Source organism: Schistocerca cancellata, chromosome 3 (assembly GCF_023864275.1).
Source record: "Schistocerca cancellata isolate TAMUIC-IGC-003103 chromosome 3, iqSchCanc2.1, whole genome shotgun sequence".
In the NCBI taxonomy this organism is placed as follows: Eukaryota; Metazoa; Arthropoda; class Insecta; order Orthoptera; family Acrididae; genus Schistocerca; species Schistocerca cancellata.
In genome coordinates, this window is record NC_064628.1 from 656,935,961 (window position 1) to 656,954,566 (window position 18,606).

General features: G+C 40.6%; 2 protein-coding genes across 3 annotated transcripts in view; one reads left to right on the forward strand and one right to left on the reverse strand.

Moving 5' to 3' along the window:
* The window catches only part of LOC126175617 (serine/threonine-protein kinase 19-like), a 43,515-nt gene extending 27,124 nt beyond the window's left edge, over positions 1 to 16,391 (reverse strand). The window contains exons 1-2 of one of the 2 annotated variants that reach the window (XM_049922499.1): positions 15,975 to 16,391; positions 550 to 776 (exon numbers count right to left, since the gene is read on the reverse strand). In XM_049922499.1, the coding sequence (XP_049778456.1) occupies positions 550 to 776; positions 15,975 to 16,235 (488 nt within the window). In that variant the 5' untranslated portion in view covers positions 16,236 to 16,391. The remainder of the gene's footprint in view (positions 1 to 549; positions 777 to 15,974) is intronic. The other variant, XM_049922500.1, reaches the window with a different exon arrangement.
* A 76-nt stretch (positions 16,392 to 16,467) lies between these two features.
* LOC126175618 (DNA-directed RNA polymerase III subunit RPC8) overlaps positions 16,468 to 18,606 on the forward strand; it is a 55,475-nt gene continuing 53,336 nt past the window's right edge. Inside the window, exons 1-2 of the mRNA XM_049922501.1 lie at positions 16,468 to 16,801; positions 16,876 to 17,059. Coding sequence (XP_049778458.1) covers positions 16,691 to 16,801; positions 16,876 to 17,059 — 295 coding nt within the window. The 5' untranslated portion in view covers positions 16,468 to 16,690. The remainder of the gene's footprint in view (positions 16,802 to 16,875; positions 17,060 to 18,606) is intronic.

The following is an 18,606-nucleotide window of genomic DNA, read 5'->3' on the forward strand; positions in this document are numbered from 1 at the left end:
GGTCCACAACATATTGTAGAGACATGGAACAATAGGAATATGCCGCAAACTGGATTTCAAAATGCCATTTTTCTAATTCAAGAATCAGTGGATACAAAATTTAAAGACACCATACTGCCAACTGATATTTTATGTAACATATCAAAAGCATTTGATTGTGCAGTTTGTGGTTTTTTCGTAAAGAAGATCAAAAAGTATGGTATGAGAGTTGTTGCTGAACTAAAAGAATGCTATGACACATTAATAACCTCTATCAATCAAAGATCGGAAAAAAACACTTTTTTAACCAGAGGTTAAAAATTCCTTTCACCCAATTACATTTTGACTTTCCTAATTAATTCCTGACTAGAGAAGTTTCCTCCAGCTCTTTCCTCTTTTTCCAAATGATCCCTGGTCCAGAAAGCTAGTATTTTTATCTGCTATAATTTCAAAATGTAACTAGACTTTGTAAAGATAGACAAAGAATAATAAGAGTCTCATGAAAAACATAAGTTTCAGCATCTACACACATCTGGATGTTTATTTGCTTTCTGTATCATGCTTACCAACCTTATATCATGCTCCGAAAGAGTGAACTTTTTTTGAAGTACACTCTTATCAATGCTTACATCATCCATTTCCGGTAAAACATCATTCAAAAAACGTGTGATTATTGGTTTTTCAGCACACCATTTCAACACGTGTTTCTTCAGATCTTCGGTAAAAATTGCCACAAGTGCAGACTCCTCACCACCAAGTTTGAAAATTCGAATTTTTCCTTTGCTTTGTAAAACACTCTGTAAAGACAAATGTGAAAGCCAATAATGAAGTAAATAGCTTTTGACTTTGAATGATACGCAGTATCTTAATGTGTAAATATATGGGAGGCCAGAATGCAGTAAAAGTAGTATTTTGCCAAATAATGATGCTTCATCTCAAATTATTTATTATCTAACTGATATTCAACAGTTGCCCATAATCAAGGAATAAAAAGTGTTATTTACATCCATATGATTTAATGAAATAGTCTGAATCACACGTAAGAACTGCAGAGAATAGGATACAGAAATTGGAAAGCACTAGCACGGGACTGGTGATGGGCTAAGCCTGAATAACGGTTGAATAATAAGTTTGTTTAAGCACTGCTGTGAAGTGTTTCCTTGGAAGTAAGGTGCAGTTTATGGTACCATACACCCATTTGCCAAAGTTCTGTATGCAACAGTTACAACGCCCATTAAAGTGAACATCCTTTATTTTGATTGGTTTCAAATACTGCACTTAAGTGTATTCATTTAAGTAATCTCAAAATACTGATCACACACTTTTCTTTGGCCTTTCTGTGATTGGTGGAAGTCGGCTGAGTGTGCTATTCTGGATCGTTTACACTCGTTATGAACCTTAGTTATGTAACAGTTCAGTGCACCATAACAATAAGTAACCATTGTGAATATAGTGTCGATCTGTGTGTGAAGTGGTGCACAGTGATTGATAATACTATTTGCAGAAAAGAGCAAAGAGGCTCTACCTGGTCCTTCTAGCATTTCACCACCATCTTTCGTGCCACTTCTGTGACACATTAATCCATTACATGTTTGTTTCTTTTATACGATATAAGCTGGTTGCTCTGGGAGGAGAAGAGGGAGCTTGTCTCAGCAGCCAATGTGTTGCGAGTTGATCACAAGCTTCTGCTCCCAGCATCCTCCACTCAGAGGCCAAGTGAAAGTGTGCAACCAGTATGGCCCTTTTTCTTTATCTGTAATTAACATATTTAGTTAATGTAAATTATCTCTCAATCCTAGGAAGCATTACAAAAGTGGCGGTGACAAATTGTCAGCCGCACCATACATAGTTAATATTTAATTAGATGGTGTAGCATAGTCTGTTGTATTCAAAAATATGGTTTTCTTCATGGTGGCAAAGAGAAATTTGACTGTGGAATGGAAGAAATTATGGAACAGAGTAGCAGGCAAATAAAAAAATAACTTTTTTCTGTTTTGACATTTACCACAAGTATCTAATTTTCAGTGGCTAATACGACTTGTATTATGAGAACGTAGAACAACAAACAAAGTTGTAAGCATAAAATATGCCTGTCACCTAAGTCCACATCTGAGAAAAGTCAAGTCAGTCTGACATATTTATTAACTGGGGAATAGAAGTTGGTGTGCTAATGCAGCTCCAAGATGAAGTCACCACATCCTGCACACTACCATACAGTGTTAAATATATCTGAAAAATGTAAAAACATACATTTACCAATGTCCAAAAATGTTACATTTTGCAAAGAAACTCCACGCCAGTGGTACATGTACAGAATATGCTAGGTAAGCACCATTGCCTACAATAATATGTGAAGAAATTACAGATGGTGTGTTAGGGTGCTGCCTGTACATAGAAACAATAAATTTTTATTACATATATCAGACTTTCCACAAGTGATGGGTGGGACATTTGGAGTTAAGGAAATCGAAATACAATGTTTAATTTAAATCCTTTATTTATTTAGCCAGAACTCAAACATTTGTTATTTGATAGACAAGATTAATGGGCAATTTCAGTAAGTCACCATTATTTTTGCCTGCAGTTTTGACTAATAGTTCTGGATTAACACCATAAAAATTAAACAGAGTGAAAAAGTTAAAACTGAATTTAACTTAATGTCAATAATGTACTTTGGACACTTCAGAAAACTACAAATTGTCCCATCCATCACAAGTAGCATGTGCCACCCATCCCAGTGTTTATGTATGAAAAAACATTTTGAATTAAAACATAACTTGCAGAATTCAGTAGATCTTGAGCATGACTCAATGAAATGAAAGTCTTTCTCTACTATCAAAAACCAGTGCATGATTTTAGTGACAGATGGGAGAGTTGTCATTGTAAAAAAAGAAATTAATGAAAAAGAACTTGGCAATGCCTACTAGTTTCCACATTTTCTAGCTATGCTGCTGAAAACAAGCTAAATAATGAACTGTTTGTCAATAACTGTGGGCAATCATTGTAACAATGAACTGTTTGTCAATAATGGTGTGAAATCATTGCCAACTTGATAACCTACTGTTTACCACTACCATTCACAAGCGAAATTTCTCTAAGATGATGGTGATAAATGAAAGGGAAAAAGAGCTGCAGAATGTTTCTGTTCCATACATGTAATTTCAGAGCCTTCGGATTTTATTGAAACTAGTCACTGTCATGACTTTCACATTTTTATCGTCCACTCATGGGCTCATGCCTGGTATAATATATGGTGTGTCAGTACTAGAACATTGTTAAATGACTTATGATGAATGGGAGTAACAAAGATATGTTGTGGGTAATTAAACTTAGATACAAGGTACATAATGAAGCAATTTATGGCATGCTGTGACCTTGACACACTGCATTTTGGTAGGTCCCAAATAGTGATTTTTGACAATTCGAAATTTTCAAAATCCAAAAAGTCAATGTGTGCGTGAAATTAACACAACCAAATTTGTTTTACGATTTCAGCCTTATCACCTCTCTACACACACCAAATATTGTTTCAGTACTATCATTTACGCATGAGACAAAAATATTGGAAACATGCAAAAATGAGATAACTTGTGTAGTTGTTTCTTTATATATTACTTCCAAATCATGAACCATTGCAACACATTATTGCTTTCTCCTACAAGGGAGAGGTGTTACCTTTCAAATGAGACCAATCTTTTGGCTGTATCTGATTTAGTACAAGTGCTAGGAGGTCACACATGGTGGCACGTTTTTTTGAAAGAAAGGGCCAAAATTGTAACCTTGAGAGGGGCTAGCAACCCCACAGGGGTTTCACATTTCAATACCTGAGATATGAACTTACTTTAATGCAGGTATTAATTGTGCCAATTTCATTAAAATCTGTAACCATGATGCAACCTCCATGGAATGACCCAGTTGAGTACTGGACAAATACTTGCTCCAATCTTTTACCCTTGAGGCATATTTTTTATAGCACCAATTTTCTCAGAAGAGTAGCAAATACCTTAAGTTGTAAACTTTAAGTTATATGTAGACCTCAAGAGACGTCACTTTTACACTTTTCAGGCCATCTTCACTTTCCTGAATGATTAATCAATCAGCAGCATGAAATAAGTTGTTCACACCTTGCTTCTTTCCTACTTTGCTTCCCAATAGAGCAGTGTCCTCTTTCCAGGTTATTAACTGCACAAGCATTATTTCTTAAGACAGGCAGCATTGCACTTCAGAGGGTAGGACATCGAACGGGTCCATTTAGGACAGTAGAGGCACAACAGGACATTTTAATTTCCACTTTCTATACCTTTAAAAATAAATTCATAAAACTTTGTCAGCATGACCAGGAAGGATTCAGGATTCACACTCAAAGCAGTGGAAGTTCAAAAACATAACAAAATAATTTTTTTTTACTTGTGAAATTTCGTCATTTTCTCACTTACTATTGACTGCATTTGTTGCTAAAGGTACACTTCTATTCATAAGTAAGAGAGATTCGTTAATGAATTTTGCACAGAATACAAACCATACTTACAGGTGTATGAAACTCTAGAATTTTTCATACCTATTAAAAACTGTGGTAAAAATTGAGATAATTAACTATGATATTTGAATTTTTCCTAAAACTGAAGTTTAAAATGTAACAGCTCATTCGTTTTTTTCATTTTTTTATAATTTAAATAAAGTATAGTGTTTCATACACCTGTACGTACGGTTTGTATGCTGTGCAAAATTCACGTGAGTACAGAAAGAGTGAGTCCTTAAATATGTGTGTGTGTGTGTGTGTGTGTGTGTGTGTGTGCGTGTGTGTGTTTTCAAGCACCTATAAATTCAGTTTCTTTGGCTTCTCCAACTCTGTCCCATGTGTTAAACAAACTTTGAGCATTTATGCTGCCCTTCTCTGTATGTTCATTGTCCCATCTAAGTCATTTCTGGTACAGCACCCACAAACTTCAACTATCTTCTAGGATGGGCCACACGAGTGCTTTATAAGTAATCCTCCTTTGTACACCTATTGCATTTTCCTAGTATTCTACCAACGAACTGAAATCTGTCACCTGCATTACATATGACTGAACTACGTGAATGTCTCATTTCATATCCTTACAAAGTGTTACACCCATTTATTTGTGCGAGTTGATCTATTTCAGTTGAGACTAAATGATATTGTAGTCATACAATATTACATTTTTCATTTTGTGGAGTGTTCAATTTTACATTTCGGAACAGTTAAAGCAAGCTGCAAATACTTGCACCACTGTGAAATCTTGTAAGAATATTTATGCATCTTCTTTCAGACAGGACTTTGTTATAGATAACTGCATCATCTGTACAAAACCTGAGGTTATTATTCACATCAACTGCTAGGTCATTAATATACAATATGAACAGCAAAGATCTGAAGACACTACCCTGGGGCACACCTGAAGCCACTTCTCAATCTGTCAAAATCTCTCCGTCCAAATTAACATGATGCTTCCTCCCTACCAAGAAATCCTCATTCCAATCACAAATTTCACTTTCTATTCCACACATATTCCATAAGTGCAAAAACTGATGAGTTTTGTGGCCATTCGGGATGATTTTCTGAACCATATTGAAGAAACGAAGATTTAACCTTTAATTTAACATGGACAATGTAGTCACTTTCATTGAATCTCAGCCTTAGGTAAAAGGAGGACAAGGAAGGAAATCAGCCATGCAACATTCACATTCATTGATTTAGGGAAATGAAGGACTACCTTAATGTGGATGGGCTGATAAGAGATTCCAACCCTACTTCTCCCCATTGTACGCCCAGTGTGCTAACCACAAACTTGTCTAGTTCAAATCTCTTCTTCATGAGTTGATTAGAATAATGCATCATCATCATCTTAAAAGTTGTCATTGTCATAAGAAGAAAGTTGGATGCATCCAGTCTGCAACAAAGTGCTCATTTGTTCCCTCTACAAGTAACTTAATTCCAGAATGTAAAGGGAACATTATCATAATTACTGAGGCTTGATTAATTTTTGAAAACAGCAGAGAAAAAATTTATATTTAAGAGACATGGGAATGCAAAAGAAACAGTAGAGGAGTTGGTAAGCAGTTCTGCAAGCTGCTCTTGCAGTTTTCTTTTTATGTCATTAACTAGGAACAAAAATAACCAAGAGTAATTGGACAGTGGGTAGATTCTTTTCATGACGGCATCATGACTGAATAAAATCATTTGTTTCCAAGTAACATAAATAAAATTTAAATTCTCAGTTATGGCTAACTTTCATCCAGAAAACAGAGGATTTGTTAAGACTTAAAGGATGAATGTTCAGACAGCTGAAACTGCCAAACTATGATTCAGGTAAACACAGCTGGTTAAACTGATTACGAAAATATGATCCAGTCAGTGTCACACACACTTAAACATCCAACCCAGTAAACTGGATCAGAGTCTGAACAGCACACTACTACTCTATTATAAACGTACAAAACTAACAAAATATGGCCCCATGTAATAGATAATTCACAAGTACGATGTTCCGATGGGTCCTTGTATATGTATGCCAAAGGGCTAGGACATTTTCTTATTGACACAGAAACCACTTTGTTCCACTGTTGTATATGTATGCCAAAGGGCTGGGGCATTTTCTTATTGACACAAACCACTTCATTCCATCGTTGCGACAGGAGGAACAACTGCCACTGTAGACTTTTTGACGACTTGGAAAAATGACAAACCAAATTACGATAGCTGACTCATTTACAGTACATGTCACTTTGGAAGGTACCTTTATGCAGAGAGGAAAAACAATTACAATGGGGAAACATGGAGGGGCTAAATGTGTACATGTAGCAGTGGACACTTTCTATGATATTAGACATTAAAAATTGTTGCTGCACACAAGAACAAATAAAGCTGTATTATTACTACAGAGTGATCATGTGACTGGAGGAGATGGGTTATCACTGTCCAGCAGAGATCACGGCATGGTGCCCTGAGAAAGCCTAAATCTCTTTGGCTGCTGGCAGTAGTTGCAGGAGGTGTGCTTCAGACCTGGGCCATCTTCTGACATGACGTGCATTGTGACAAGTTTGACTCTTCATTACAAAACTATTTTTATACTGACTTTAAAATTTTAGAAATTTTCAGTGAAAATACGTGCAACCAAACTGAGCCACAGCAGTCTATGAAATGATAACCGACTTGAAAATATGCAGTTTGCCACCACAGCTTCCAACCCTAGTGGATGTCTGGTGTATATTGTGGTTGGTTGATTGGTTGGTTTAAAGCAGGGGTGGGAAGGGGGAGGGGGGGAAGGGGGGGGGAGGGGAAGGGACCAAACTGCGAGGTCATCAGTCCCTTGTTCTTGATAAATTAATTACACAAGGGAAAGAAGCAAAAAAAGGAGATGTGCAGCACAATGACAGGAGAATGGGAGAACCAGAAGAACAGAAGAAGGACAGCCAACACTACTAAGGACAAAACAGGCAAAGAAAACCACAGAGAGAAACAAGAAACAGGTAAAAGGGTTAAAAACAAGAGAGCAGATGACCGTGGCTGGCCAACCACAAGAATAAAAAGGAAAAGCCAGACACTCTGCGACATGTTAAAACATCCAACCTAAAAGCATTAGATTGGAGAACACAAAGGGACAAAGGACATGCGCGAAAACTTATATAGAATGAAAAAACCCACCGACACATACAAAATGTAAAACTAAATTAGCCAATGAGGCGTTGCCAGCTAAAATTAATGGCAACGAGTCCGGTAACTGAAGAGTCTGTCGCACGGCAGCCAAAGAAGGACAGCTTACCAAGATATGGGCCAATGTCAGCTGGGCGCCGCACCAACACTGAGGTGGGTCATCACGGCGCAGGAGGTAACCTTGCGTCGCCCAAGTGTGGCCAATGTGGAGCCAACAGAGAACCACAGAGTCTCTGCAAGAGGCCCATGTGGAGGTCTTCCACACATTTGTAGTCTCCTTAATGGCACACAGTTTGTTGTGCATACTGAGGTTATGCCACTCAGTCTCCCAATGCTGCAAAACCTTGTGGCATAGTACTGAATGCAGGTCAATTGCAGAGAAGCTGATCTCCATAAGCAGTTTCTGCATAGCCTGTTTGGCCAGCCTCTCAGCAAGTTCGTTGCCTGGGATTCCGATGTGACTTGGGGTCCAGACAAACACCACTGAACGACTGGACGGTTCCAGGGCATAGATGGACTTCTGGATGGTCGCTACCAAAGAATGACGAGGGTAGCACTGGTCGATAGCTTGTAAGTTGCTCAAGGAGTCAGTACACAGAAGAAATGACTCCCCAGGTCATGAACAGATGTGCTCAAGAACACAAGATATGCCCACCAGCCTGGCACTGAAAACACTACAGCCATTTGGCAAGGAATGCTGTTTGATGTGTTCTCCATGGACATACGCGAAGCCAACGTGATCATCAGCCATTAAGCCATCGGGATGAACCACTTTATGGCCTCAGTACATGTCAAGAATCCAAAGGAAATGGCAGTGGAGAGCCGCAGGGTTAACTGAGTCCTTAGGGCCATGTGAAAAGTCCAGGGGAAGCCACGGCCTAGGTGTACACCATGGTGGTGTATGTGAATGGACCTCAAGTATAGGTGGTAAAGGAAAGGACTCCAGTTCGGAAAGAAGGGATCGGATATGAACTGCAATTGGAAGCCCTGACCTGGGCCGCCGATGCAGGAGATGAATTGCCTTGAGTGGGAAAAGGAGATGGTAATTCGGATGCGCAGGACAACTATGAATGTATGAAATGTAACTGGCCAGCAGTTGTGCATGCCTAACCTGCAATGGAGAGACTCTGCCTCCACCAGGATGCTGGTCACCGGACTCGTCCTAAAAGCTCCTATCATTAGACGAACACCACAGTGGTGCACTGGCTCGACTAAATGCAATGCTAATGGTGCTGCTGAACCATAAACCAGACTCCTGTAGTCAAGGCAGGATGGAACAAGGGCTCTGTAGAGCTACAGCAGCATAGAGCGATCTACACCCCAGTTGGTGTTGCTCAGGCAGCAGAGGGTGTTGAGGTGCTGCCAGCAGTTCCGCATAAGCTGACGAAGGTGAGGAAACCAAGTCAATCGGGCATTGAAAACCAGTCCTAAGAACGATATGTCTCCTCTAGAGTAAATGGATTGTCATTAAGGTTAAGTTCTGGTTCTGGATGAATGGTAAAATGCTCACAGAAGTGCACAACACACGACTTTGCAAGCGAAAACTGGAAACCATGGGTTAGAGCTCATAACTGCGCCTTTTGCATGGCTCCCCGTAGACACTGCTCAGCAACACCAGTACTGGTGGAGCAGTATGAAAAGCAGAAGTCGTACGAGTACAGAGAAGGTGAGACGGACGGCGCTACAGCTGCTGCTAGACCATTAATGGCCACTAAAAATAGAGATACACTCAATACAGAGCCCTGTGGGACCTCACTCTCCTGGATATGGGGGGAACTATGGGGGGCACCAACTTGGACATGGAAAGTAAGAAGCAACAGGAAATTTTGGATAAAACTCGGGAGCGGGCCTCGGAGACCCCACTCGTATAATGTGGCAAGGATATGGTGTCGCCAGGTGGTGTCGTACGCTTTTCGTAAATCAAAAAGATGGCAACCAGGTGTTGGCATCTGGAAAAGGCTGTTCAGATGGCAGACTCGAGGGACACAAGATTATCAGTGGTAGAGCGACCCTGACGGAAGTCGCCCTGACATGGAGCCAGTAGGCCACGTGATTCCAGGACCCAACCCAACCGCTGACACATCATACATTCCAGCAGCTTACAAAGAATGTTGGTGAGGCTGATAGCTATCCACATCAAGCGGGGTTTTACTGGGTTTGAGCACCAGAATGATGGTGCTCTCCCGCCATTGCGATGGAAAGACACCATCGCACCAGATCTGGCTGGAGATGACGAGGAGATGCCGCTTGTAGTCAGACGAGAGATGTTTAATCATCTGACTGGTCCAGGAGCCATGTCAGGGCAACGTCCAAGGGCACTGAGGAGCTCCCACTCTGTAAATGGGGCATTATAGGATTCACTGTGGCGTGTAGTGAACGAAATCAGTTTCCCTTCTAGGTGCCATTTGAGAGTGCAAAAGGCTGTGCGGTAATTCTCTGATGCAGATGCTCGAGCATAGTGCTCAACAAAGTGCTCGGCAATCATGATTGCGTTGGTAGATAACATGCCATTTATGTTAACACCGGGAACACCTGTTGGGGGCTGGTACCCGAAAACACGTCTGATTCTTGCCTAGAATTGGGAAGGTGATGTATGGCACCCACTGGTAAAGGTGTGTCTCTCCCAACACTCCTGCTTCCATTATTTGATAAGTTGGTGAACGCGGACACAGAGCCGTTTAAAGGCTATGAGGTGCTCCAGGGAAGGGTGCCGCTTATGCTGCTGTAGAGCTCACCAACACTCCTTAATTGCTTCAGTGACTTCCGGCGACCACCAAGGGACTGCCTTTACCAGGAGCATCCTAAAGAGGGAGGGATCACGTTTTCTGCCACAGAAAGGATGGTTGTAGTCACATGCTCAACCATGACATCGATGTTCCCGTGTGGGGGAGATTCAACAGTGACAGCAGAGGTGAAAGTTTCCCAGTCCGCATTATCTAAAGCCCATCTGGGCAGGCATCCATGGGTCTAATGCTGGGGCAGTGACAGAAAGATGTCACTACCACACAGGTTGTCATATGCTCTCCAGCGGATAGCTGGAGAAGTATTTGGCTGCAAATTGATAAATCAATGGCCGAGTAACTATCATGAGCCACACTGAAATGTGTGGCGGCCCCAGTGTTTAGGAGGCAGAGGTCAAACTGAGAGAGTAAAGTTTCAACATGTCTGCATTGGCCAGTAAGCACGGTGCCACCCCACAAGGGGTTATGGGTGTTGAAATCTTCCAAAAGTAGGAAAGGTTTATGGAGTTCACCAATCAGTGCAGCTAATACATTCAGGGACACTGCACCATCTGGAGGAAGATCTACATTGCAGATAGTTATTTCCTGTGTCATCTTTATTCTGACAAACAAAGCTTCAAGAGGGGTTTGAAGGGGCATGGTTTCACTACAGACTGAGTTTAGGACATAAACGCATACTCCACCTGACACTCAATTATAGTCACCACGGTTCCTGTAATATTCCTTATAGCTGTGGAGGGCAGGGGTCCGCATTGCCGGGAACCAAGTTTCCTGGAGGGCAACGGAGAAAGCAGGTTTAAAGCTTCACAGTTGCCGTAGCTCAGCCAGGCAGTGGAAAAAAACTGTCGCAATTTCACTGGAGAATGATGTGATTGTGAGGCTGGGAAGATATGGAACATTCAATGAGGCAGTTTACGCCTCAGGGTCATCTGCTGCCAACGACTTATTGCTTGAGCAGTCTATATCCATTACGTCTGAGGGCCAAGTGAGATCTAGGTCCTCAGAAGACGCCAGAATCTCCATCTCATTCGCAGATGCAGAGCTTGTAGGTAGCGGTGGTGTGGGTGCCACCGCAATTCCCTTAGTCTTGGGGATCTTCTTTTTGGATTTCTCTCACTGCTCTTTGGGTTTCCTTGGCTGGAAGGACTTCACTGATTCATTCACTGTGACTGAGGATGAGAGTGAAGCCCTACGACCAGCCACTTTTTGGCTCTTCAGCCGCTGGTGGGTGTCATCTTTCCCACTAGTAAAAACCTGGGAAGGGAGTGACCCAAGGGACCCCTGTCTAGCGAGAGGAGCCAAAGAAACTTACACTTCTCCAGTGCAGAAGTGGGGACTGATATGCCCAATGGTGCGGGGGGGGGGGGGGGGGGGGGCGTGTTGCTCCCGAAGTAGGTCGTGCAGCAGCAACAGGGAGTGAAGTGCCCTAACCGTCAAGGGTGCAGGTGTAGTCTTCCGGCTCTGGGGGGGTCACTGGGGATGGAGCTGATGGGGCTAGAACTGCTGTAGCGGCAACGTAAGACGATGTCATATGTACAGGATGTAGGCATTCAAATTTCCTTTTAGCCTTAGTTTAGGTCAGTCAGTCCACGGTCTTGTATTCCACGATTTTCCTTTCTTTCTGGAGAATCCTGAAGTCAGGCAGGCAAGCAAATAGTGCTCTCCACAGTTGACACAGACGGGAGGCGGGGCACATGGAGTATTGGGACGTGATGGGCGTCCGCAATCTCAACATGTGATGCTGGACGTACAGTGAGAAGACATATGGTCAAACTTCCAGCATTTAAAGCACCGCATAGGGGGAGGGATATAGGGCTTTACATCACAGTGGTAGACCATCACCTTGACCTTCTCGGGTATGTATCACCCTCAAATGACAAGATGAAGGCACCGGTGGCAACCTGATTATCCCTCGGACCCTGGTGGACGTGCCAAACGAAATTTACACCTCACAGCTCTAAATTGGTGTGCAGCTCATTGTCAGACTGCAAAAGAAGGTCGCTGTGAACTATAATACACTGGCCCATATTTAAGCTCTTATGGGGCGTGATGGTTACAGAAACATCCTCACCTTGTCATAAACAAGTGACACCTGTGACTGGGCAGAGGATGCTGTTTTGATCAAGACTGACCCAAATCTGATTTTGGACAAGCCCTTCACCTCCCCAAACTTGTCCTCTAAATGCTCAACAAAAAACAGAGACTTCATTGTCAAGAAAGATTACCCCATCAGCTCTCGAACCTACAAGGTACCGGGGCGAATAAGAGTCGTTGCCATCCTCAGCCTGATGTTCCTCCCATGGTGCGGCTAGGGAGGGGAATGATTTGGGGTCATACTTCTGTGCATTGAATTGAGCCTGTGAACACTTAGAGACTGCTGGTGTTCTACACCAGTAAGAGATTATGTACTATGCTTAACTGCATGTCATCCGCCCTGATGCCACCCACTCCGACCAGGGGCCCTCCCCATGGGTGCCACCCAGCCGCAGCAAAGGCCACCTGGCAGGATGGCCATTGCCATGTGTCCCAATGTTTCAGGGTGACAAAGAAAGTACAGAAAGTATGTATTATTTCTCTGTAAGAATATATATGACAATTGCTTCAATCTTCAAAGATATACTTCTTGTGTCTGCAGCCACATCATGATATCATCTGAACACACACTACTTTTGCAGTCCATCTGGCCACCATCTACAAGTGAGAACACTGCTCAGGGTAAATAACCTCCCTGGGAATTGACAACATTCACATTTATTACTGTGAAGATGATGACCATTGTCCAGCATTTGGTTTGGCTCTCAGTGTAACACTTGTTTGTGCTGTATCAACATACCTGTTGTTGAATTTTAGAAAATTCCTTTTCTCTCCAGATCTGGGATCCACAGCATCACCTTATCAAGCAAAGCTACAAGAATCACATTCTTGTTCTCTCATGGTATGGGCAAAATCAAACTTCCCATTACTGAAGCAAAACATACTTCTGTATTGTTCCTACTCTTTTATATCCATAAAATCTGATGCCAATTGCACCTTATTTTTTCTGAGAGTTCCAACATACAACAAATTCTTTGCTTTCAAATAATTTATGATATCAATATCAGAAAACCAATTTTCAACAGTGACACTGTGATCACTTCACTTGGTTTATTGCCAACACAGGAGGGAGCTCCTGACCATTGTCCAATATAAATTTTGATGGTGCGTCTGAAAGCCAGAGGTCAAAATACTAAATGTTTCAACAAATTGTCTACAAAGTACAAATCACTCATCCATCAAACAAGGAAAGTAATAAATCTGATAAATAAAAGAAAATACAAACCTCCATAAATGGGACATCCTTAGGTACAATGAGCTCATGGATCATGCGAAAACCTGAAGATAGGGAGATACTAGCCAGGGGGAACCCCATGCTGCCTAAAATGGGAGTAGGGAACAAAACATATCAGCGGTACCTATCAGGCTGATTATGGATGACTGATGGTTAACAGACGTGGGTAAGAACCAGTTTCAAAATGCTAATTTATAATGCAGATAGTGTATGAAATATTATTTTATACACTGATTTAATTAGGCCTACCTTTATGAGTATCCCATCCCAACTTGTAGAATCTTGGTCTTTTAGCTTCAGTATATTTCTTGTGTTCATTGTCAGAACAGGATTTTGATATTCCTGCAGCTCGCAACGAAACTGTCACCTCTCAACCTAACCTAGAACTTGGGCTATGTAACATATCAGCCTGTAACCACAACCAGTATTCCAAAAAATAATATTCTCTTCTAATTAGCACACATATGATGTCACACACTGTAACATTATTACATCCTGGATCAATGACAGTATTTTGTGTTCGTATGTTCAACTAACCTGTCAACACATTTCTGATTTTTATGAGGCTTGAACTCTTGCTAAAGGTCAAAAGGATTATTTTCATCTGGTGATCTGCTAGGGTCAATAGAAGCATCTGATTCCACCCATCTGGTTTGTCCCGTCCCGTAAAGATGATGAGGTGTGTGACGCCACTATGACTTGGTTTTTTGAGTTGGTTATGTTTGTAAGGTGGTGGTGGTGGTCTACTTTATGGTGGATGTGGACATGCTGAGTTTAATATGGTATTGGGTTCATTTGAGTTTGGTAGTCATTGCGCTAACATGGTTTTGAGTTTAGGTAGTTACTGAAGGAATGTGGGTTGTGGAAATGTTTTCAGCGAGTTACTACGGTTTCTTTTTTTCCCCTTCTTTTGCTTATGTGTTTGACGTTTTTGTTAGCTCTGATTCGTTCGTGTTTGTTGTGCAGAAAGAATTCTACAATAAATGTGGTGTTTTGTCTGCTGTACATTTATGATAGTTCAGTTGTGTTTTAATTCATGTAATGAATATGTAGTATCTGGGTTTTTGAGTGTTGGGGTTTTGGTTCCACTTTTCTGATATGTAGGTGTTGGTTTTTGGTATCAATTGTTCCAGTTGATCTATACAGGTCAAGGGAAATGCCAGATTCCACTTTTCAGGCTTTTAGATGTTGCGGTTTTTGGTATTGGTAGTTGCGGCTGAGCTATACAGATCAAGAGAAACGTCCGATTCCTATGGTTTTCTTGATATGGCGGAATGTTGTTACCGTAATTTGTTATATTATTTATTTTAGGGTGGTTCAGCGTTTCTTTATTGTTGTATATTTAGCTTGTCCCTGCCCTAAACCCCCTATCTTCCGCGGTTATCCCGTTTGTTTCATTTTATTTGTGGAGCGAGACGATATTGTCATTTTTATTTTTGCTCGCGTTTGTATGTAGTGACATCATGTTGCCATATTGTATTCGTTGGAACTAGCAGTTTCCGCCGTACTGATGTGGCGTAGGTCAAAATAGACGGGTGGAATCGGATGCTTCTGTACACTGAAGTCTGATTTCACGATACTACACTGACGTCTGATTTCACGATATTTATAAAAACTGCATTGAAGCAAACATTTGCGCAGGGTATACAAAGTTGTCTTTTTCAAGCTTCATTAAGGAAGTTTCATTGTTATAATGTAGTGTACATTTTCATAATTTTGTTATTGCGGATCTGAGAATCAGAAACCATTCCTTATTCTACTCACAATACATATCTGTGACAGATCAAATTATCTAATATTTCTTGTTTTTATCCTAATATGAAAATTAACGCCTAGTTTTCGGTATAACACAATGTTTTAAATCCCACAGCGCAACTTTAAAATAAATATAACGCACTACTATCAGAACCATACGCACTCCTATTACTACCCATCGAATAACAGAAAAACAACATTCCTTGCAGCACCCAAAGGTTTGTAAATTTAGAATATCACAAATCTTTACAGTGATCAGCAGTGTTGCGCTAAAGTAACCACAAACGACAGTTAATAAAACAGAAACACGATCAGAAATACTTTTAGCTCGAGATTATATGGGCACCAAGCACATATTTCGCGAAATTTTGCTCCGAAATTTAAATTTCAGCGCAAAGTAATTACAGGAAATAATAGTTTCCACGATTATCAAAGGGATTCCTGTTAATACTTGTAACTTACAAGTTAACAAATTTTACTTCTACAGAACACTTACCACATCTTTATCTACAGTCGTTTTGCATTTCACAATAGCGTAAACCTGATGGATGACAATAACAGGTGGTAGATGGCCTTCAAACGCTTCGTTGGGAAACTTACTTCGCAAGTACACCAAGGCACATTCTGTATCTGACGGCGCATCTTTTCCAAAATTAGTATCTGTTTTTGGGTCACTATCTGTCAACTGTATGTCAACCGATAAGTGAGGTTTCTTCCTTTGAATGTAAAAGTCTGGCAACGTTACACGTCTCTTCATATTATGGAGAATACCGTAACGGTAGGAAGAACCGTGGTGCCCCACAGATCTCTAGCATACGAAATTTACGAATTCAACCATATTTATGTTTATGCTATCTTTCCAGCTCCGCAGATTTTGATACGCCGGCTGGTTACTGCCTTTCGAGAGTGCTACTGCGTCACTGCGATGATCTAGACAACTGCCTGGCACTTGTTGATGTATACATCTTTGGCTTCACATTTCATTTTGAAATGTAAACACAACGAGTAAACACTAGTGAAAATGCACGTGTTGAGCCGAAGTCGTCCAGTACTTTGCAGTGGAGCGAAAAGCGACAGTGTGGTTCCAGTATTTTGTTAGTTAGCGGGCTGTGGCGAATAGTATAAAATATTTCTGCTTCATATGTCTCTCATTTCCATCCTTGATTTGTCTTTGTGACAGTCATTTAAGTGTGTAATTTTGAAAAACAAAAAATGTTTGTACTTGCCGAAATGAAGCATGTCATACGAATTCCACCACATGATTTTAAGAAGAGGCTTAATGATGCTATTTCAGAAGAACTGAACAAGAAGTTGGCGAACAAAGTATGTGTTTGTTTTGGTTGGGCTGTAGGTATCACTTCCTCGTAACTGTTGTAACATTTTTGTGTTTTCTACAGGTTGTTTTAAATGTCGGTTTGTGCATTGCACTGTTTGACATAACACGTTTAGAAGATTCTTACATATTCCCTGGTGATGGCGCAGCACACACCAAAGTAAACTTCCGTTATGTTGTATTCAGGCCATTCATGGAAGAAATACTCATCGGTAAAATTAAAAGCTGTAGCCCAGAAGGCGTTCAGGGTAGGTGTCACATCGTTATCGTTTATGGTATTATTAATGTATCTTTATATCGACACATTTACAAGCAACTATTGAATTATTGCACTCATTATGAGTGAATCAACACATGTAAATTTGGTCTTTTTTTTTTTAAGAATAGGTGACTTCAGAATTGCAAAACGTGAGTGAAATATTATTTTGTCTATAACTGGTTTTGTACTTGCCATTTCTCATATTTTTCTCGCCGCAATACCCCTAGCTGTACTTGTAATGAAGACCCCAGTGACTGACAGATATTCAGAGGCTGACACTTAAAATTCACGAAGGACGAGTTCTACTACATGCAATTTAGTCCATTTACAGATGTACTGACTTAAAAATTCGTAAATGTTTAAGCACAAAACAACACTGTAACCAAAATTAACCATTCTAATTACACAAAAAACATAGAAGGTAGTTTTCTCTCCATCAAATCTGTAGGCATACTACTCAATTTTCTGAGTATTAGACATGTGAATAAAGCTAAATTTAAGCCATCATAAATGCTGAAAATTGTTTTTAGTAAGATAGTACCAGGCTTTGCATGTCACTGCCAAGTTTATTACAATAATAATTTGTCATAGTCAACTTTACACATTCTGAAAGATGATCAGTCAGCTTATTTCTGCACTTATATTTCACTTTGTTCATCATTGAAAATGCTGCCTTATGTAGACAAGTTAGTCCAAATACCATGAAACAAGCAATGCGCCTTTTACTATGTAGGTTGCTACGCTCACTAATTTCTGGATGTTATCTTCATTATTTTCTGACTTTAAGGGAATATCATTTTGAAATCAAATTATTTCATGTTCAATCTCACTTCAAGAGAAAAGATCACACATTTTACATGAATTTCTTTCATATCCACTTTTTGGAAAAGTTGAGCTGTGAAAATCAGTTTTCAAACTCTGTCTTCAGTACTGTCAGATTGGTTGCATACTTCTCTGCAGCTTCTTGATCCAATTATGTTTGTTACAGTAATCTCGTCATGCGGGATGAAAAAGTGTTGCTTGGTGTGAGCGATAAAGACAGTGAAATGAAAATGGAAACAAAAGAGGCAGATAGGGTATTGTCAGACTTGTTGTTGTTGTGGTCTTCAGTCCAGAGACTGGTTTGATGCAGCTCTCCATGCTACTCTATCCTGTGCAAGCTTCATCATCTCCCAGTACCTACTGCAACCTACATCCTTCTGAATCTGTTTAGTGTATTCATCTCTTGGTCTCCCTCTACAATTTTTACCCTCCGCGCTGCCCTCCAATACTAAATTGGTGATCCCCTGATGTCTCAGAATATGTCCTGCCAACTGATCCCTTCTTCTAGTCAAGTTGTGCAGCAAATTTCTCTTCTCCCCTATTCTATTCAACACCTCCTCATTAGTTATGTGATCTACCCATCTAATCTTCAGCATCCTTCTGTAGCAACACATTTTGAAAGCTTCTATTCTCTTTTTGTCTAACCTATTTATCGTCCATGTTGCACTTCCATACATGGCTACACTCCATACAAATACTTTCAGAAACGACTTC